Here is a 22,522-nt window from a genome sequence, read left to right on the forward strand (position 1 = left end):
CATAAAGATGTTAATCATGCTGGAGGTATGTATGAAGCACAACCAACAAAATGCAGGACATTCATCTAGTGACGAGCAAACCTAACCATTTTGGGCCATGTCTAGGAACATGTGTGATTTTAGGAGGCATAGTAGCTGTCACAAGGATACTTCACTTAGCATGTATATCCCGCATCAACATGACAATACACCTGGACACACCATGACACTTCATGGATACAGTCAACACCGTGTCTTTAACTTCATCTATTGCTTCTTGTGATCTTGATTGTTTATATTGTACTTATGTGTTTTTTATTTACATTTGTCATTGATTACATTACATTTCACTTTCAACTTAAATTTATCTTTTAATGCTTTTAATCATAATCATTTAGAATTTTTGTTCAACAATTTGCGCTTAAGATGATATTCACGCTTTATTCTTTAGATTAAGAATTTTGAATGCCTGTAGCCGCAGATAAACACACTAATATATGCATACATATACATGTTGTACGACCGTGTCCCCCTCTCCTAATTTTGCCAAACCTGCTTGTTATACCAAGTGTGTGTCTATTGTGTCCTGTACCATATATGTGCCTATGTGGCATAGGGCATACTTTGAACTTAAAACTTTTACAACTTCAAGCCTCAAGGCTAAGCATCAAATGCACATCTGAAGGCCTATGCTTTTCAACTGAAATCCTCAATGCCTAAGGCTTATAGTGAAAGTTACTTTTAAGATTGTGCTTCTAATATATATATTCATGTGTGTGTGTGTGTGTGTATATATATATATATACACACACACACACACATATATATTGGTTATTTACTTTGTAATAGAGGTCAACCCATTAGGGGCGTACATTTTACTTATTTTTTGTTTTTTCACTTTTTTGTTTTTTGATGTCATCGATTGGGACAGCTCTTTCTCTTGTTGGAGTTGCTCCCTATCTCTTTCTCTTGTTGGAGTTGCTCCCTATCTCTTTCTCTTGTTATAAATAGGGGTTCACTCCTTTATCATTCTCATGCTTTCTCAAGCATTGTGTAATACATAAGGTATTATTTTTACTCTCTTGGCCCTTGTATGGGTGTTGTGGGTTGATCCATAAGTGGTTCTTTTGTGGATTAGTTGTGTTTGTAAAAAAGTGAATTCCTTCAAAGAGGTTCACTAAATCACTAACAATGGACACTCAAAGAGTTCCAATAAAAATACCAAAATGAACACTCAAAAGAACAACAAAAAGGGTTCGCACACAAATACCCATTAAATGGGTTCAAGAATAAAAGAAAAATAAAGTAAATTTATTGATTGCAATCCACACTAAAAGTGATACATTGAGTGGAGGCTATACCCCATATTTATACACAAAAGAAGGGAACATATAGAGAGTCGTTGGGCTCCCAACGGCTCTCGACTCTCTTTGTATTGACTAGTCAACATTTTGACTAGTTCAATACAAACCAAAAAACAAATTAAAAAATAAAAAAGGTAAACCTAGTTACTAAGTTAGTCATACATAAATATACATATATTATATATTTACATTTTTAACACTCCCACTCAAACTTAAAGTTGGATAACCGAAAGTTTGTCCTAAGAGCTGCGAGAGGTTTGGTGAAAAAATCTGTCAATTGATATTCTGAAGTAACATAGGGAAGATCGATAGTGTCGTGTAAGAATTCCTCTCGTACATAGTGACAATCCATCTCAATATGTTTGGTTCGTCCATAGAAGGTCTGATTGCCGACAATGTAAATGAAACTTTTGTTGTCACAGTATAGTCGTGATGCTCCTTTCTCTGAACACCCATGTCACCCAGTAATCTCCTTAAGTAGACCACTTCCATAATGGTTATAGTCATGGCTCTATATTCTGCTTCAGTTGATGAGAGAGAGACCTTTTGTTGCTTTTTGCACCTCCAAGAAATCAATGATTCACCTAAAAATACACAAAAACCAGTAGTTGGGTGTTGGTTATTTAGATCTCCTCCCCAGTTAGCATCAATATAAGCAATTAAATTTAAAGGATGAAAAAGCAAACAAAAAAAATCCTCAAAAAACAGAAGTTTTAATATATTTAACAGTGGTAGGAGCATGCTGAAATTGGCTTGTTGTGTGAATTGCATGTGCAATGTCAGGTCTTGTATTTGAGAGATATGACAGTGCCTCGATAAGTTGTCTGTAAGGTGTTGAATTTTCGAGTGATTCTCCATCATCAATCTTCATTTTGGCATTAACAACTTTGAGAGTGTCGACCTTCTTATCATCTGAGATACCAAACCTGTCAATAGTATCTAAAGCAAACTCAAATTGAGTAAGCAGATAGCCTCTAGAAGAGTAAGCAACTTCTATACAAAGATTTTTTTTTTAAAAAACCCAAATTAGTCATTTCAAAATGTGTTTTGAGAAGCCTTTTAATGTTTTCAAGTCCCTGTTTATCACTTCCAGTGATAATCATATCATCCACGTAGAGGAGAAGAATAATAATACCTGCATCAGAAATCTTAACAAACAAAGTTGTATCAGTCAGATAACATTAAAATCTAAATTCAAGCACAACTTGACTAAACTTGTCATACCAAGCCTTTGATGCTTGTTTAAGACCATACAAAGCCTTATCTAAGCGAAGAGCTTTTCCTTTTAGGGATAACTATGTCACGTGACGATTCCATATAAACTTCTTCAGCCAAGTTTCTATTAAAAAACATTTTTAACATCCATTTGATATATAGGTCATTTCTTTACATAGGCAAGAGCTACTGAGGTCTTAACTGTGGTCATTCTAGCAACTGAAACAAAGGTTTCCTCATAGTCTATTACATACTCTTGATAATATCCCTTGGCAACAAATCTAGCTTTATAGCTTTCAAGAGTTTAGTCACTCTTGATTTTAACTTTATACACATATCAACATCCTATAGGCTTCTTTCCTAGAGAAATATCTTGAATAGTTCAGGTATTCGCTTTTTTTAAGGCATCTAATTTCACTCTTATAGTTTCTATAAACTCAAGATGTTCCTTTGCTTGAGCATAGTTGAAAGGTTCTATGTAGGAATGTATTAATGCATTGTAGATTTGATACTTAGGTGAAAAAGACTCATAGGACACATTTTTCAAGGATTTTTTACACTCTAGATGACCTTCTTGTTTATATCTCTTCCTATTTTTCATTACTGGTATATTTTTCGAGAGCACATGAATGTTCTAAATTACCACGTCTAAAATATTGAATACAATCCTGATCTTTATGGGATGATTCTTCACTTATCACATCATTTTTAACTTTTTGGTCCTCATCAATATCACACTCACCAATCTTTGAAATTAAATCCAATAGAAAAGAATACTCATTTATTTTTTTAGTTTTCTCGGTTTCAAAAAAAAATCATTTTCCAAAAAAAATACATATGTAACATTTTTTATTATTAGCATATCCTAGAAAAACACAAGGAATAACACAAAGAGAGAGTTTGTAATTTTTGTCAGTAAAACAAAACACTTGCATCAAAAAACCCTTAACCTAGAGTAATTTGTGATTTGTTTGAAAAGTTTTTCAATAAGCAATGCATTTTTTAAGAAAGAAGATATCATTTTGTTAATAAGATAATTTGGAGTTAAAGTGGCTTCAACCCAAAAAACCTTAGGTACTTGATTTGTAATAAGTAAAGTCTCTGTTGTTTCTATAAAGAATCTCACAAATAATCAAGTTTATCAAAACTTGACAAGAACATACACTGATTAAATGCACTAAAGCATAAATATCACAAAGTGTACTAAGGTACATCAATACACATATGAAATACCAAATATTATTTAGAGAAAACCTCACATAAAAGACACTTTACAATGGGGTAATGACCCCTTATTTATAGACTTGAAAACAGACTGTAGTCGTTGGGCTACTTCTCTAATTAGAGCTATTGGGAACAGCCCAACGAATCTTCAAACTGTCAACTATGTTGACTTTGATTTGACTAAAAAGACAAAAAAGCTAAAAATAAAAAAATGAAAAAGGATTATTACAAAATGTATTTCTTTTATATACGTATATACTTTAAATACATACATATATATATATGTATATATATACACATATATTCAAGTATATACGTATATATATAACATGTGACGTTCTAACAGTCCCCCTCAAACTTATGGTGCAATCACCGAAAGTTTGTCAAGTAGAAAATTGAATTTTGGTGAGCACAGTGCATTGGTGAAGAAATTAGCAAGTTGATATTCTGATGTCACATAAGGAAGGTCAATAGTCTTCTTTAAGTATTCTTCACGAACAAAATGGAAATCCATTTCTATATGCTTAGTCATTTCATGAAACGTATGATTTCGAGCAATGTATATAGAGCTCTTGTTGTCACAGCATAATCTTGTAGGATTCTGAAAATGAACTCCGATATCTGAAATTAGTTATTTGAGCCACACAATTTCCATGGCAGTAGTAGCCATTGCTCTATACTCAGCTTCCGTGGATGATAGCGATACTTTTTGTTGTTTCTTGCACTTCCATGAAATCAAGGATTCCCCTAAAAACACATAAAAACCAGTTATTGAACGCCTGTTATTTGGATCCCCTCCCCAATCAACATCTAAGTATGCAATAAGATCTAATGAGGAAGAAGATGATAAAAAGACTCCCTTATTTATTGTGCCTCAGATGTATTTGAATGATTCTCATAACTGCACTCATATGAGCTGATGTTGGAACATGCTGAAATTGGTTGGCTATATGTACAACATGAGCTATGTCAAGTCTTGTAATACTTAGATACATAAGAGATCCCATAAGCTGTCTGAAGGGAGTTGGATTGTTCAAAGGAACTCCATCATCAACGCGCATCTTCATTCCGACAATCTTTGCAGTGTCAACAACTTTATCATCTGTCAATGATATCTAAAGCAAATTTTGTTTGTGACAATATATATCCTCTGTTAGAATATAATACTTTCATTCCAATAAAATATGTTAGGAACCCAAGATCATTTCAAAGGAGTTTTTCAAAAACTATTTTAATTTTTTAATTCTTTCTTTGTCACTTCCTGTAATCAACATGTCATCAACATATAAAAGTAAAATTATAATACCTGCAAAAGAGTTCTTGATAAACAAAGTTGTGTCAGTATAACATGGTTTGGAACCATATTTTGTAATAACATTGTTAAATGTGTCAAACAAATCTTTAGGTACTTGTTTGAACCCATTCAGTGATTTTCTTAGTTTAGGCACTTTACCTTTAAGAACTATCAACCCAGGTGGAACATCCATATATACTTCCTCATTGAGATTGTCATTTAAAAAGGCATTTTTAGCATCCATTTGAAATATATTTCAATTGTTAATGAGTGCAGTAGCTACAAGAATTCTAACAATTGTCATACTAGCAACAGGAGCAAAGCTTTCTTCATAATCTACTTCGTATTCTTGAGAATACCCTTTGGCAACTAACCTGACTTTATGTCTTTCCAAGGATCCATCGCTTTTTGTCTCGACTTTGAAGACCCATCTACATCCTATGGTTTTCTTTCTGGTGGGTAAACTTAGAATTTCTTAAGTGTTGGCTCCTTCAAGAGCATCTAATTCTATATGCATGGCTTTTACTCATTTAGGTAGATTTTTGGCATCATTATAACAGGAGGGTTCAAAATATGCATGAATGGCTAGAAGATATGCTCTATGCTTAGGAGAGAATGAGTCATAAGAAACAAATCTATTAGGAATACTTGAGGTTCGGATCTACAAATGATGATTTGTTCGGAGGAAACTTCTAATGCTTCATGATTATCTTGATTTACATTTTCACCGGATATGCTTCTATTTCTTCTAGTTCCATATAAGTATCTTTATCCTCATCATTAGAAAGTAGTTTAAATAATAGTCAAATTTTATATCTTGAGACATATTTCCTTCAAATACACTTTCATTTTCAACAAAGTTAACATTCCATGAGACAAGGAGTTTATCATTTTTTATCACCACGCTCTGGTACCATGTAAGAAAGCAAGTTCCTTTAAAGATGTTCATTAAATCACCAACAATGGGCACTCAAAGAGTTCCACTAAAAATACCGAAACGAACACTCAAAAGAACCACAAAAAGGGTTCACACACAAATACCCATTAAATGGGTTCAAGAATAAAAGAAAAATAAAGTAAATTTATTGATTGCAATCCACACTAAAAGTGATACATTGAGTGGAGGCTATACCCCATATTTATACACAAAAGAAGGGAACATATAGAGAGTCGTTGGGCTCCCAACGACTCTATTTAGAGTTGTTGGGAGCCCAACGACTCTTTGTATTGACTAGTCAATATATTAACTAGTTCAATACAAACCAAAAAACAAACTAAAAAATAAAAAAGGTAAACCTAGTTACTAAGTTAGTTATACATGAATATTTATATGTTATATATTTACATTTTTAACAATGTTCTTGTAAGCCTATAAGAGGCTTTTGTTTGCTTTTATTCTTATTTCATTACATGGTATCAAAGCCTTGGTGCTCTTGGGTTGTGATTCATTCGGAAAGGCCAAGAGGAGAATCGTGAGACTGGTGAAGCATCAATTCGTGAGATTGTTGCATTGGGAAGCGCACCATCAAAGTTATCTTCAACAAATTCTTGATATATTCTTTTTCTATCAGTCTCTCTCTTTATCTTTCATTATTATAAAAAATGGAGGATGAAAGAGAAGTGGTTGTCTCCATCCCCATAAGATGGGCATCTATAGTAAAACATAAAATATGGGAAAAGGGTCTATGAGGTTTGATTGATGGCACTGAAAGTGAGTCTAAACTTATACTTACTAAGATAGAAAATGGAAAAGAAGCATCTCTTCAAGGAGAAGAGATGTCTAAGGCCGTCATCGAATATGAAAAAAAATGAAAAGAATGGAGGGTGGGTCATTCCAAGATGATTGGATGGCTCATCAATAGTGTTGACATCAAAAAATGTTCTAGCTTAGCAAAATTTGATTTTGCTAGTGATGCATGGAAGTATCTTAAAGATATGTATAATTTCAAGGATATAGCTCACATATGCAATGTGTAAAATGAGGTGAGAATTATGATTCGAGAGAAGAGCATTAGAGAATATTACAATGATCTCTCTCTTCTTTGGGATGAATTGGCTCTTCTAGAGCCAAAATAGCATTGCCCCTAAGATGTAAACCTCCGTGAAAAACAAATTAAAATGGAGCATTTCTACCAATTTGTTAATAGGCTTAGACCTGAATTTGAAGGGACCAAATCGGACTTTCTTTATAGAGGAGGTGTAACTATCATAGTTGAATCTCTTGAAGAAATAACTATGGAGGAAAATAGGTTGAAAAAATCATCCTGTTCAAAAGAGGAATAATTTGTGTTTGCTATGTCAAGGCCCGAAAATCACACAAAGTTTTATAAGCCCCCTCACTTTGGAAGAAATAATGAGAATAGAAGAAATTTCAATTATTATGGAAGAAGCCAAAACCACAAAAGAGGCAATTATGAATACAAGAAGAGTGGCAAACTGATATGCTATCATTGCTATGAGTCGAGTCATATAAGCCTTTTTGCCCTAAAATAAAGAAAGAATATCAAAGAGATGATAAGAAGGTGGCTTCGCTGGGACCATCTCTTGAAAGAAATGGTGTAGATGACTCCAAATGCATCGGCTCATTATCCTTGGCATAACTCATGGAGGCACTACAACCAATGTTCAAGAATCAAGCTTCTTCCTTCTCAGGCGCGGTCGTATCCATATGCATTGATCTCGGTAAGACTTTTTGGATTCTTGATTTTGATACCTCTTTTCATATAACCCCAAATGAGTCCACACTATCTGAATGTCATATTAACCCAAATGATTCTTATGTTTCAAGTTGAATCATATTAACTCATAGTCCACACTTTCAACTACCGATGAAACTTCTTTAAAAATCAAAGGTTTTGGGTCTTCATAAAAACATCAAACTTTTTTTGTACCAAATATTAGAGTAGTACCAAAATTAAATTTAAACCTCTTATCTGTTTCTTAAATTGTGGATCATGGATGTAAAATCTTGTTTTCATCTAATGATTGTTTAATAAGGATCTCCAGTCCGAGAAGTCGATTGGGCGAAGCCGTAGAAGAGGATATCTCTATGTTATGAACAATCTTAAATTATCAAAACATATTTTGTGTAATTTTGTAGAAAAGAAAGATAGAAAATTGGCACAAGAGACTAAGACATCCTAGTGTGTCAAAATTATATTTGTTTTCATTTCTTACAAGCTATAAAGAAATGAATTTTGTTTGTGAAGATTGCATCCTTGGTAAAATGAAATCTTTACCTTTTGGTCCTAATCATTTTATATCAAAGAAACCATTTGAGTTGGTATATTCGGATGTATGAGGACCGACTCCGGTTATGTTGCTTTTGTGGATGATTATAATAGACACTCCTAGATATATTTTCTTAAACACAACTCTGAAGTATTTGATTGTTTCTAAAAATTTCATTGTTATACAAAGACTCAATTTAAAACTAATATTAAAATATTTAGAACCGATTCCGGAGGAGAATTTGTATCAAACGATTTCAAAAATTATCTTCACTTACATGAAATTATTCATCAAAAATCATGTCTTTATACTCAACAAAATGAACTAGCCCAAAGGAAGCATATATCGTTGAGACCACTAAAACACTTCTTATATCAAGAAATGTTCAAAAAATGTTTTAGGCCGAAGCCGCTCTTACGGTGGTTTATTTGATAAATATGATGCCTTCAAAAACCATTGAAAACATTTTTTCCATTAAAAAATTATTTAAAACATTTTACGATTAAAAAAGATTGAGAGTCTTTGGTTGTAAATGACAAAAATGATAAACTTTCCTCAAAAGCTATTCCTATGCCAAAAATAAAAAAGGGTATAGTTGTTATGAAATTAAAAAGAACAAGCTATATGTCTCAAGAAATGTCACCTTTCTTGAAAACGAGAATGGATTTGGTAAAGATAAAATTCAAGAGCATTGTGATTATTCATTTCTTTTTTACCTTGCTAATGAGCATGAGAGTTTTGATGGCATTCATGATGTGCATGAGAGTGATAATGACACTCATGATGCACATGGGAATGTGAATGAGAGACTTGATAATATAGACCAACCTTATAGTGAAATTCAAATCTATACTCGACGTACAGAAGACCATCCTTCGTATGCTTTAGAAAAATATTTTCAAAATCAAGATATAGATTCTTCTAGTATTAGAAGATCCATGAGAATTTCAAAAGCTCTTAGTAGATTTGTATCCCATGATCCCTTTGAACCCAAATATAGAGCATGTTTAATGGTTATATAGTCATATATAGAATCATCATCTTACCATGACGCTAAAAATCATCAAGAATGGATTAAGGTAATGAATGATGAATTAAAAGCTTTAGAAAAGGCAAAAACTTGAGAAATTCAAACATTACCTAAAGGGAAGAAAACTATAGGATGTAAATGGGTCTATAAGATTAAAACTAAAAGTAATGGGACATTAAAAAGATATAAAGTCAGGTCAGTAGCTAAAGGATATAATCAAGAATATAGAATAGACTATGATGACACATTTGCACCAATTGCTCGAATGACCACTGTTAAAACTTTTATTTTTATTACAACAACAACAACAACAACTACGCCTTCATCCCAAAACAATTGGGGTCAGCGATATGAACCAAAAAAGAAATTCATTTTGGGTCTTCCACATGAATCCTTTTCCTCCAATCATTTCTATCCAACGCCATGTCCTCGGTGAGGTTCAAAGCATTCATATCCTTTCCTATCATCTCCATCCAAGTCTTCCTAGGCCTACCCCGACCTCTTTTAACTAATATATTTTCCCATTTCTCCAACCTTCTAACTGGAGCATCATTAGGCCTTCGCCGAATATGTCCAAACCACCGTAAACGATTCTCTCGCATCTTATTTTCAATGGGTGCAACACCTACCTTCTTACGTATCTCTTCGTTCCGAATCTTATCTTTTATTGTATTTCCACACATCCATCTAAGCATCCGCATCTCAGCTACACTCATTTTTTGAATATGATGTCTCTTGGCAGCCCAACATTCCGTACCATATAGTAAAGCGGGTCTAATAGTCGTCCTATAAAACTTTCCCTTCAACCGCAATGGCATTCTACGATCGCACAGCACTCCAGTAGCACTTTTCCATTTCATCCACCCAACCTTTATCCTATGATTTACATCTCCATCAATTTCTCCATACTTTTGAATGATGGATCCCAAATATTTGAAATAATCATTCACCGGTATATCTTGCTCACCAAGCTTCACTACACTCCCATCACTACTTCGTTGCTTACTAAACCGACATTCCATATATTCAGTCTTACTCTTACTCAACTTAAATCCTCTAGATTCCAATGTCTGTCTCCATAATTCTAACTTAGCATTAACCCCAGCTCTAGACTCATCAATCAAAACAATATCATCAGCAAACAACATACACCACGGTACATTTTCTTGAATTGATCTCGTAAGCTCATCCATCACTATCGCAAATAGGAAAGGGCTTAAAGCAGATCCTTGATGTAACCCAACCGTTATCGGGAAATTGGTTGTCACCCCTCCACAAGTGCGAACATTGGTTACTACTCCTTCATACATATCTTTAATTATACTAATGTACTTGAGAGAAACACCTTTCTTCATCATTGTCCACCAGAGAACGTCCCTAGGTACTCTATCGTATGCCTTCTCTAAATCAATAAAAACCATATGCAAATCTTTGTTCCTCTCTCTATATCTTTCAATAAGTTGTCTAAGAAGATGTATAGCTTCCATAGTTGATCTTCCAGGCATAAAACCAAATTGATTCTCCGATATCATGACAACCTTCCTCAACCTAGACTCAATCACCCTCTCCCAAAGTTTCATAGTATGACTCATGAGTTTTATACCACGATAGTTTGTGCAATCTTGTATATCACCCTTATTCTTATATAAAGGCACCAAAGTACTCTTCCTCCACTCATTAAGCATCTTATTTGTTCGCCAAATCAAGTTAAAAAGATTTGTCAACCATTCTAAACCTTTCTCTCCCAAGCATTTCCCAAACTTTTATTTTTATTGCATCAATTAAAAAATTGTCAATTTTTCAAATGAATGCAAATAATACATTTTTAAATAGAAATCTCAATAAAAAAGTTTACAAGGATCCCCCACCAAGATTAAGTTTAGCACATGGAAAAGTTCTTCGGTTACGAAAAGCGTTGTATAGCATAAAGCAAGCCCCCAAAGCTTGGTATAATCAATTCAGTAACGTGATGACAACTTGGTTTTAAATCTTTTTACACTGGCAATGCATTGTTTGTTAAGTTTTTAATGCAAGAATGGTGATATTACTTCTCTACGTTGATGATATGATTATCAAAGGAGGTGATAAGAAGAGAGTTAGACATATCAAAGATGTACTCAAAGCCAACTTTGATATGACAGATCTTGGTTTTTTACGGTACTTTCTTGAAATAGAAGTGACTTACTCACCTCGTGGTTACTTGTTATCGCAGACTAAATATGTAGCAGAGATCATCGAACAATCAGGTCTCTCAGATGAAAAATGAGTTGATACTCAAAGAGGTCATCAATGCAAAGATGAAAAGGATGATGAAGAACCTCCGAAGGGTCCAACTCCATATAGATAAATGATTGGAGCTTTATCTTATCTCTCTATTACCCATCCTAATATTTCTCATGCTATTCATTTTGTTAGTCAATTTCAGCATACTCTCACTACAGTACATGTGAGTGTTGTAATAAGAATTATTAGATATATTAAATTTTTTATTAATTATGAGTTATTTTTATCATCCTCTTTCCCGTTAGAAATTATTGCATATTCTGATTCTGATTGGGGAGGGGATGTGAATAATAGACATTCAACTATAGGTTTTTGTATTTTTGTAGGTGATTCTCTAATTTCATGGAGATGCAAGAGGCAGAAGAGGGTGTCCCTCTATTCCACTGAAGCAGAGTATTGTGTCATGGCGACAACTACTTCTAAATTAGTATGGTTGAAACAATTGTTAGAAGACTTAGGAGTTCACATTAGAGAACCCTCGAGATTATGTTGTGACAACAAGAGTGTAGTATACATTACAAGCAATCATGTATTCCATGAAAGCACCAAACACATTGAAATGGATTGTTACTACGTTCGTGAGAAATTTCTGAAGAAAACCATCACGTTGCCATATGTACCATCAGAGTATCAATTGGCGGACTTCTTTACTAAGGCACTCTCATCACCCAAATTTCATTTCCTACTTGGCAAACTCTCGGTTGCTACACCGTGAGTTTGAGGAGGGTGTTAAGATTGTGCTTCTAATATAAACATTCATACGTATACATTAATATATATGTATACCCTTATGTATGTAAACCGAAATACCCATTAGGGATATTTTGGTCATTTTACTTTGTAATAGAGGCCAACACATTAGGGACTGACTGTACATTTTACTTATTTTTTGTTTTTTACTTTTTTTGTTTTTTGATGTCAGCGATTGGGACAGCACCAAATAGTTGTTGGAGCTGCTCCCAACGATCACAAATGTGACCCTTGGGAGCAGCCCCTATCTCTTTCTCGCTATAAATAGGGGTTCATTCCTTGTATCTTTCTCATGCTTTCTCAAGTATTGTGTAATACAAAAGCTATTATTTTTACTCTCGTGGCTCTTGTGTGGGTGTTGTGGATTGATCCATAAGTGGTTCTTTTGTGAATAGGTTGTGTTCTTGTAAGCCCATAAGAGGCGCTTGTTTGCTTTTGTTCTTATTTCATTACAATTACAACAGTCACCACTTATAATTGATCCCAACAAATATGAAAATTACATGGTAATGCTTTCTATTGAAGCAAGCACATGCCACATCTGTTAGACCCATGCAAGTTCTTCATGTTGATTCACATGCAAAGGTGGCTATACGTCAAAAGATACAGGTTATAAAGTTGGCCAAACATAAGTTAAGTTGAAATGAACAATGGGAGATATGAGAAAACTATGAATTACAAAACACAGGTACCGGTTCAACTTGAATTGCTTGCATATTATCTGGTCCAGAACCTTGAACTCTAAAAAGTGCAATACCATCTTCTGAGTATGTCTCATCAGCAATACCCTTCTTAGATACATGATTCTTGTATCCTGGGCTAATCCCACCCTGTGAAGGTTCAATTGACAAACTTATTCAGTTTACAATGCCCAAGATATATGATCAATGGAAAAAGAAGTGCATCAATCATCGCAGGATGCAAATCACTTTCTCAGCAGACCTTAAATACGATAAAGGTTTGAAGAATTGAGAAGAACAGGATCGGTTCCTTTCCTTCAAAAATTTGAGCCTGTGAGCAAATAATCAAGAAAACATATAAAGTGTGTAGATATCAGTTTACAAAAGCATATTCAGCAACATGTTGAAAAAAAAAAGTGATAAAAGGACCACCTGCACAGCATGTCCCTTCAATGCTTCTGTCATTTTGTTCATAATTGAGATTGCAGATGTCCGTTCCTCCTACAATCAAATGAATTTTCAATGTTCCCAATCAACATGCATAACCAAATCTACTGAAACAATAATTGGCTTAGCAAATAATATGACAAATATAAGGCAGCTCATGGAAGATAGACAAGTTCTTCAACATCCAAGATACCCATCAAAATTAAAAGCATATTAACTCCAAATTTCCCTTACGCCAACATACCACACTGGTCCTAAGAACATAAATTAATGCCATATGATACAGCAAACCAACTCAGTGGTACACTCAAACTGGTGCAAGCTGACAATAAAGCAACCATGATGTCAAACTTATGGCAGTGGGTTCAACGACTTTTCTTTCATTCCTTTTTTAATAGCCTAAGGTCATGCAGGAACTGAATCATCTCCAACTTTCCAAATAAAACAAGATTATTTAATTATTACCTGCTATTTATTATTTAGTCAAAATCATATCATATTTTGACAGTATAGGATTAAAACTGGAAGGGCAGTTGAGCCGATTCAACCAAGACAACTTACAGAAAAACCTGGACAAAGTGAAGCAGCCACTGGCTATTTTTGTTTGGCTTATGAAAACCATGGTAGTTGACAAGGATGTTGCACAAGCATCAGCAAGACTTCAAAACTTTCAGCAAGTTGAAGAACTTCCTCAATTCCAAATGAAGTAGGTTTCTGAATCATGGAAATACTTCTCCAAGACTGCTTTTTAACACACGCACACACACAGGGAGAGAGTGAGAGAGAGCATGTAGTTATGTCTACATGTCATGAAAATAAACGTTTATGAAATTTGCATGTGTAGGTCAAGCATTTTAGGTAGGTACATAGAACTAGTTTGCTAGACTCGTGCCTCCACATGCTGGCCAAGGGTTGCAGCTGCAACCAACATAGCAACAGATAATTGAAAGTGAAACATAGTTGTTCAGCATTCTTGCTTGGACCAACAATATTAATCTTTCTTATAGCAAGATTTGTTTTTACATACGTATTGCAGATCAACATTCCAGACAAAGCAATACCAACTTGCTAGAGGAAGCCACATAAAAGCAATAGGGAGGTATCCACGATCTTTAAAGTGTTGCTACCTCAATACTTTGCTTCCCTAACCACGTGCCAATAAGATATTCCTCTTTATCATCCCCGGGATATGTGTATTGAAAGACATAGCAATCTCCAGTATAAAACTTCGACTGTTCATTTGGTGGAATGAGACTCTTGTTTTGACCATTTATTCGCCAAACCTTTAAACAGGAAAAATAGCTAGTTAGAATGGCATCAAAAGTGCAATAAAACATGGCAAAAATCAGATACGCACTCAGAGTCTCAACAGAACATATCATTACTGAGGCTGAGGATGATTGACAGTAACCATACCTGCAGCTTTCCTGTACAATCAATGAATGTTTGTTGCTCTTCTTTGACAGGAGCAGCTTTCATCAGACCCTTGACATTAAATCCTTGGCGCTTCAAAAGAGCTGTACAATTGAACAATATTATTAAAAACAAAAAGCAAATGATATTAATGTACAAACATAAGAGTTAGGGAGTGGAGCACCAATTGTGCACAAAAAGGATTCACGTACCAGCAACCTTGCCTCTACCCTCCTCAGATACAGTAACCTCAGTGGTTGTTGGCCAGTTGTCAAATTTCATTCGAAACATTACTGTCTCAAAGCCCTCAATGACGCGAACTATGTGAGCTTTTGGGCGGCCAGCAATCAGCTCCTGTACAATAAATATAAAGTCACCAGATGTATTACAAGAATGACAATAGAAGAAACATTATGCAGAAAGTATGAGACACAGCAATGGAACTTACTTCTGCCACTGAACAAGCACTTTTCCTCTCATCAAGCGAAGTATTCCTGCCCATCCAGATAAAGACTTCCACCCCACAATCTAGGAGGTAGCACTTGGCTGTCTTTAACAGTTCTCTTGTCAATGAATTAATCTGAACAGGCACTGCTTGCCCTTTCTCTATGCTAAACAGCCAAATGCAGTTATAATTACAAGGACATTAATTTAATTGTCTGGCATTCAAATTTGAAAGGAATTCTTTGAATAATCATATAGTCAGAGTTTGTATGCTTGATAAACACTAAACAGTAAAAAATACGAATAATGTGCAAAATATGTTACCATAACAACTTTGTGGACAGTGGTTTGGTATTTGTGTCCTCTTCTGTGGCTGTCTTCCTTGGAAGTGGAGCAAAACCACCAAAGAAACTCCAGAATTCTCCAGATTCAGGGTCAGCCATCAATTTCCCATCCTCTATATAAAAGTTATTACATGAATCAAATGAATCCACAGAGGACAGAACTATCTCATATTCAACTCATTGGACATGGAAGTAAATATAGACAACTTACCGACAGAAGCTATCTCACATTTTCCATCATGATAAGTATCTTTGATGTACTGAACAACTTCAAGAGCCTTGGCCCTCTCTTGAATCGAAGAATTGGAACCATTGAATTGGAATATTTTTTATTTGGTATCCAGGATGAATATGTCATCATGATTTAATGATGATCGAGCAAAAGGGACCTGATCAAATAAAGGCTTCAATTTTTTGTTTTCCTAAATAAAGGAGGAAAAAACAATCAAATAAATGCTGAGTATGACTAGCCAGGTGTGGAAGCTTGCCTCTTTGACATGGACAACATGTTTTCCTTTGCAAACATATAGCCGAATCACATATTCTTTCTCTTCAACACGCTTGAAACCAGAGGCCACTCCACCTTCTTGAGGTATAATACATGGTTTAAAGTAGGAGAGGAACTTCTCAGTTTCATGGCCTTGCACCTCCCTGTATTGGACTGCACGACCTCCCAATGCTGCATCGAGCTCTACAGTCTTTACTGCTGCAGTGCCAGCTTCATCCTATTTAGACAGTACATAAGAATAAGGAGCCAGTAATTGAAAATATTGGCACTCAAAACTACAAGAAAAAATCTAGCAATTTACCTGGCTCGTATCTTTACCAATCCAATAATGAATATCATGCCGAAGAGCGCCAGATTTCAAAGATGTTGTCTGCATACAAGAGAAATGACTTAATACATCCAACAACCTAAAAAGTATGACAATTTTCAAAAGGACTTTGGGTTGGGTTCTCAAAATGGACTATTAAAACGACCAAAATATTCCAAAATCAGTAACATAAAAATGGCAATGTGTGAAAGCCAGGTTTTAATGGGATTTTGTGAAGAAATTAATGCAAAGAGAGGATATAATCATAGATGAAGCAAATATTTAAAGCCAATCCCATGTAGTTGGAATAAGATAATGACCATGAGATGAAGCAAATGTATATATACATCTTATCAAAAAACAAAGTAGAGATGGCACATGAAATATTGGTGAAAATCAGCAACATAAGAAATGGGAAACAGGAAGGCAACTAAGGAGGACAAGGATCAAGAGAGAGAGAGAAGTGAAAGGATCTTCTAAAAGAAACTGTTTCATACATAAAAAACAATTCCCCAGAAAATACTACACAAAAATAAGCATCAAAGTGAAGAAGAACCTAAAAATCTCAATGCCTGAGTCAAACAAAATCAATCATCAAGAAAGCATAGTGGCTGCAGTTCTTTAATTGATAATCCATCCTTAAGGTGCATAGTACAAAAATGAAAACAATATCAGATAAAGACCAGTCATCTCAATCACAATAAAATGCAGCTTTCCAAAAATGACCTGGCAGCAAGTAAATGAAACTCTAGCAGTTATGTTAGACACAACAGCTAAAATGCCACCATCAGCAAGGTGTCAGAATCTAATGCTAGAAAGAATCAGGTTTTGTTTGAATCAGAAAATTACTTGCATCTTGATGACATAAAGATCTCATAAAAAGAAAAAAAGTTGTGAGCATCAACCCCACATGAGAGGAACCAACACCTTTGAATAGTCGGCTACAGAGCTTATGCACACAAACTGACATGCACACAAGCAGAGGAGTAACCTTCGAAGGTAAATCCTCCATAATAGAAAATGAGGGTGCATGGTTGCAGACACAAGCTCATGCGATCTGGAGATAACAATTTGTTAATATGTGTCTTGTATTATATACCTAAGTATACTAAGGTATACTTATAGGCTAAGTCACACGGACTCGGCTAAAAGGTTGACGCACCCGCATCGACCGTACCCGACTACCCGACACAGGTGCGGCTTCGGACATGGTCAACGCACCGGGGCCGAGTCCATCCACATTTTGGGCTCTGTCAACTTTGACCGAGTCTATTTTCATCCATTTTTTAGGGCAAAAGACGTATAAAAACTAAAAAAAAAAGATCTTCGATCGTCTTCCTCCTTTATGTGTTATATTTTGGTAAGTTTGTGTTATTACTTCAATAGAATTACTTTTTTATTTTTGCTTTAAATTTTATAATCTTATTATTGTTATATATATATATATTTAATATATATATAGCCATGTCCGAGTGTCCAAAAATTTTTAAATTGCTCTGCACCCGTACCCGCACCCATGTGACAGCTTATAGATTGTGTCACACGGACTCTCCTTAGAGGCCGCCGCACCCATGTCGATGTGGGTGTGGGTGCAAGTGTGGCACCCGATGTGGTTGAACAATTCTGGGTGCGATCAACCCGCACCCAGGATTATGTTTGTCCAAAATGGACTCGGTCAATTTTGACCGAGTACATTTTGGTCCCCAAAAAAAAAAGAAAAAGAGTGGGGGTGGGGGTATTCGGGCACGACTGCACCACCCCACCCCACCCCACCCCCGACTCTTCTTCCTAAGGTACCTCTTTCTCTCTCTTCTCCTCTCTTTCTTCTTCTTCCTTCTCCTCCTTCATCGATCGCCTCCTCCTCTCTTTCTTCTTCTTCCTTCTCCTCCCCTCATTGGCGCAAGGGTCGAACCTCTGGTGAACCCAAGCTTGGGTTTAGCTTTGGTGAACCAACAAAGCCGAACCCAGACTTGTTGGGTTCAGCTCTAGTGAACCCATGCCTGGGTGCCGCATCGCCGCAACCGCATCCCCACCCGCACCTATGTGACATAGCTTATAGGTATGTTTCTTTATATTTCTTTTGTATTTCCTTTCTTATTTTAGTATACTTACTGTGATTTAGATTTTAGTAAAAGAAAAGTTTAGGATAAGTATGCATATTGTATACTTTTAGGGTAGAATAGGGATTTTAGTTTTATTATTATTAGTCATTATTAAAGGACTAAATTTTGTAATTTTATTTATTTATATACTTTTTTTTTGGTCAAATGAGATTGACCAACTAGTCGTTGGGGTTCGTAATGGATAGTTTGACTAGTCAAACTATCTGTTAGGATTTGCTTTAATGGCTTGTTTGAATAGTCAAACTAGCTGTTGGAATTTGCTCTAACAGTTAGTTTAACTAGTCAGCACTAGCTCTAGCCATGTCTTCCTCTATATATTGCTCATCCTTTTGTTGTATAAGTGAGAGATGATGCACGTACATACGGGGTGTGTTTGAATGTTTTTGTAGTGAGGTTCATTTGTAATTTTTTGTTTATTTATTATTAATAAAAATTATTTATTTTATTTTTTGGTGTTCTTGTAGATGTATAAATGTGTTGCTTCTTATCTTTAGTTAAATGAATTATGTTCTTAGTTGTCAAAAGTGCTAGTAGGCGCGTACTCGAAGGACCCCAAAAAGGATTAGTCAGGGCCTAGGCGGGACCAAGAAAACAAAATATCAAGAAAAACATAAACATTACAATAAATAATTAAATTTAGTAACAGAGATATGATTGTAATTATGAATTAAGCATAAATGTGTAATTCAGTGTAAAATATCGTAAAATTGCATAGCATTGAACATAAAACATATCTATATTGTATAATGTATCTACATATATATAAAAGATACATAACACCCCCCCAACACACAAACACAACATGGGTATACATGTAAAGAACAAAAATAAGAAAAAAAAGGGAAAAAAAAAGAAGAAAAGGAAGAAAAGAAGAAGAGAGTGGAAGGGCGAGAGAAGGAAGAAGAAAAAAAAGGAAATTTCAAAAGAGAACAAAGAAGGAAAAAAGGAAGAAAAAGACAAAGAAGCAAAAGGAGGAAGAAGAAAAGGAGAAGATAAAAAGAAAAAAAATAAGGTAAAAGGGAAAAAGGAAAGAACAAGAAAAAAAGAAAGAACAAGAAGAAAATGATAAAAGAAAAAGGAAAGGGTTTGGGGCTAGAGGAGGAAGAAGAAGAAAAATAAAAATAACAAAAAGGTAATGACAACCATGTCCCCATGGCCTAGGCGGGCACAACCTAAGGGCTGTCTAGGCAAGAAAACAAGGCCTTACCACCTAGACCCATAAGCCTAGGCGGTAGCCCTGCGCCCAGCCCACCTAGGCACCACTTTTGACAACTAAGATTATGTTTATGATTTAGATCCTTTTTGTTTGTCTTTTGGTTGTCTCAAGATCCATGCCACTTCGTGACATGGTATCAAAGCGAGGGTAGTTCACTTTATGTTCGAAGTGATGGACTTGGGACCTTCTTGTTTGGGTACGCACTTCATGAGGTGTCCTTGATCGAAGTATGTATCTCATAGCTATTTTTAGGATGTTTTTCAAATCTTTTTTTGGTTTTTATACTCATACATTATGTGTGTGTGTGTTCTTTTGTTTAAATTTTTTTATAAAATCTCTTATGTTCTATTTTTATTTTTGCATATGAGTTCATTGCTATTGATTTTTCATGAATGTCCATTTGATGACTATTGTGATTTCATAAATTAAAGTTTGTTCTTTTTATGGGTTTCAAAATTGTTATTCTTTTGTTTTGGCCTATTTTAGGTGCATATGTACTTTCGTGTCATTATTATCTTAAATCTTTGAGTCATTTATTCTCTTTAAATGCCTTATATATATATATATATATATATATATATATATATATTGTGGTTTCTTGATAAGCATCTTATTTATGGTTTAATTTAGATGTGTGGTCTCTTTTCTTGATTGCTTCATGAATGTTTACAAAGAAAAGCATGTGCCTTAGTATGAATGCATGTTTTATGTTATTATGGTTCTACGAATAGTTATGTATCTCCTATATGATAAGATTTACATGGTTAATCTCTCGAGAAGTTTCATCCCTACTTTGAAAATTTTATAATATATTTCTTGTGATTTTGAAATATAAGAAGCATGCATCCTCCTTATGTCATATGTTTGTATTTAGGCACTTTGAGTATTTATGAACCTTGAATTTAAAGTATATATGCATGAATCATTTTCTTTTGTGTAATTAGTTCCTTCCTGAGCATGTGTACTCTTGTGGTTGGTTCAAGGCATTTGATGCCTTGAAATTCTTTTGTGATCTATATTTTTTGGCATCGTGTCCATATGAGATCGACGTGATCTTTTAAATGTATATCTTGTGGATATTGTTATTAATAAAATTGTTATATGAGTGGCCTTAGTGGATTTGTCAGAGTTATTGCCCTTTAGGGGCTGTTGTGTATTTGCCTTGGTGGCCTTATACCACAACAACAACAACTACGCCTTCATCCCAAAACAATTGGGGTCGGCGATATGAACCAAAAAGAAAATCATTCTGGGTCTTCCACATGAATCCTTCTCCTCCAATCATTTCTATCCAATGCCATGTCCTCGGTGAGGTTCAAAGCATTCATATTCTTTCCTATCATCTCCATCCAAGTCTTCCTAGGCCTACCCCGACCTCTTTCAACTAATATATTTTCCCATTTCTCCATCCTTCTAACTGGAGCATCATTAGGCATTCGCCGAATATGTCCAAACCACCATAAACGATTCTCTCTCATCTTATTTTCAATGGATGCAACGCCTACCTTATTACCTATCTCCCCATTTCCGAATCTTATCTTTTATTGTATTTTCACACATCCATCTAAGCATACGCATCTCAGCTACACTCATTTTTTTAATATGATGTCTATTGGCAGCCCAACATTCCGTACCATATAGTAAAGCGGGCCTAATAGTCGTTCTATAAAACTTTTCCTTCAACCGCAATGACATTCTACGATCGCATAACACTCCAGTTGCACTTTTTCATTTCATCCACCCAACCTTTATCCTATGATTTACATCATCAATTTTTTCATACTTTTGAATGATAGATCCCAAATATTTGAAACAATCATCCACCGGTATTTCTTGCTCACCAAGCTTCACTACACTCCCATCACTACTTCGTTGCTTACTAAACCGACATTCCATATATTCTGTCTTACTCTTACTCAACTTAAAACCTCTTGCTTCCAATGTCTGTCTCTATAATTCTAAGTTAGCATTAACCCCAGCTCTAGACTCATCAATCAAAACAATATCATCAGCAAACAACATACACCACGGCACATTTTCTTGAATTGATCTCGTAAGCTCATCCATCACTATAGCAAATAGGAAAGGGTTTAAAGCAGATCCTTGATGTAACCCAACCGTTATAGGAAAATTGGTTGTCACCCCTCCACAAGTGGTGGCCTTATACCCATAGTGACAAATGTTTTTATCGACAATTTCTCGTTTTTCAAAAACTTGCAAGAAATTGAAAAAAATCATAAATCTTTTGTTTTTTCGGCAAAATCTCGGCAATAAAAAAATTAATTAAAAAATATAAAATTTCTTTTTTATAAGAAAATATTAATAAAATTTATTTAAAAATAAAAATACACAATTTTTTTGCGATAAATAGCTGTTTAAACGTAAATATCGCGTTTAAATCACGGTATTTATGTTTTTTTTCATAAATCTCGCGGTATTTTGAAAATCTCGCAAGAAATTGCCCTTTTAAACTTTCAGGCAACTTCTCGTGATATTATCGCGACATTTTCATAAATCTCACGATATTTGTCACTATGCTTATACCCTTGAAGGCCATTTCATTACATGTGCAAAATTATCTTCTATGGTTTGATTATGATATTTCTTCATGAGCATTCTTGAATAATAAAATAATTATTTTTTGCTTTGAGGGTGGTGTTTGTGTACGTT

At 34.8% G+C, this 22,522-nt stretch overlaps 1 protein-coding gene across 1 annotated transcript in view; it reads right to left on the reverse strand.

The window, feature by feature from the left end:
* LOC149842301 (villin-4-like) overlaps positions 1–22,522 on the reverse strand; it is a 36,140-nt gene that overhangs the window by 6,664 nt on the left and 6,954 nt on the right. Inside the window, 11 exon segments of the mRNA XM_089999052.1 lie at positions 13,063–13,200; positions 13,313–13,381; positions 13,483–13,551; positions 14,625–14,780; positions 14,914–15,014; positions 15,123–15,264; positions 15,359–15,521; positions 15,679–15,811; positions 15,910–16,087; positions 16,187–16,423; positions 16,508–16,576. Coding sequence (XP_089855178.1) covers positions 13,063–13,200; positions 13,313–13,381; positions 13,483–13,551; positions 14,625–14,780; positions 14,914–15,014; positions 15,123–15,264; positions 15,359–15,521; positions 15,679–15,811; positions 15,910–16,087; positions 16,187–16,423; positions 16,508–16,576 — 1,455 coding nt within the window.

The sequence above is a fragment of the Nuphar pumila genome, chromosome 3 (genome assembly GCF_984573655.1).
Source record: "Nuphar pumila chromosome 3, dmNupPumi1.hap1.1, whole genome shotgun sequence".
Taxonomy (NCBI): domain Eukaryota; kingdom Viridiplantae; phylum Streptophyta; class Magnoliopsida; order Nymphaeales; family Nymphaeaceae; genus Nuphar; species Nuphar pumila.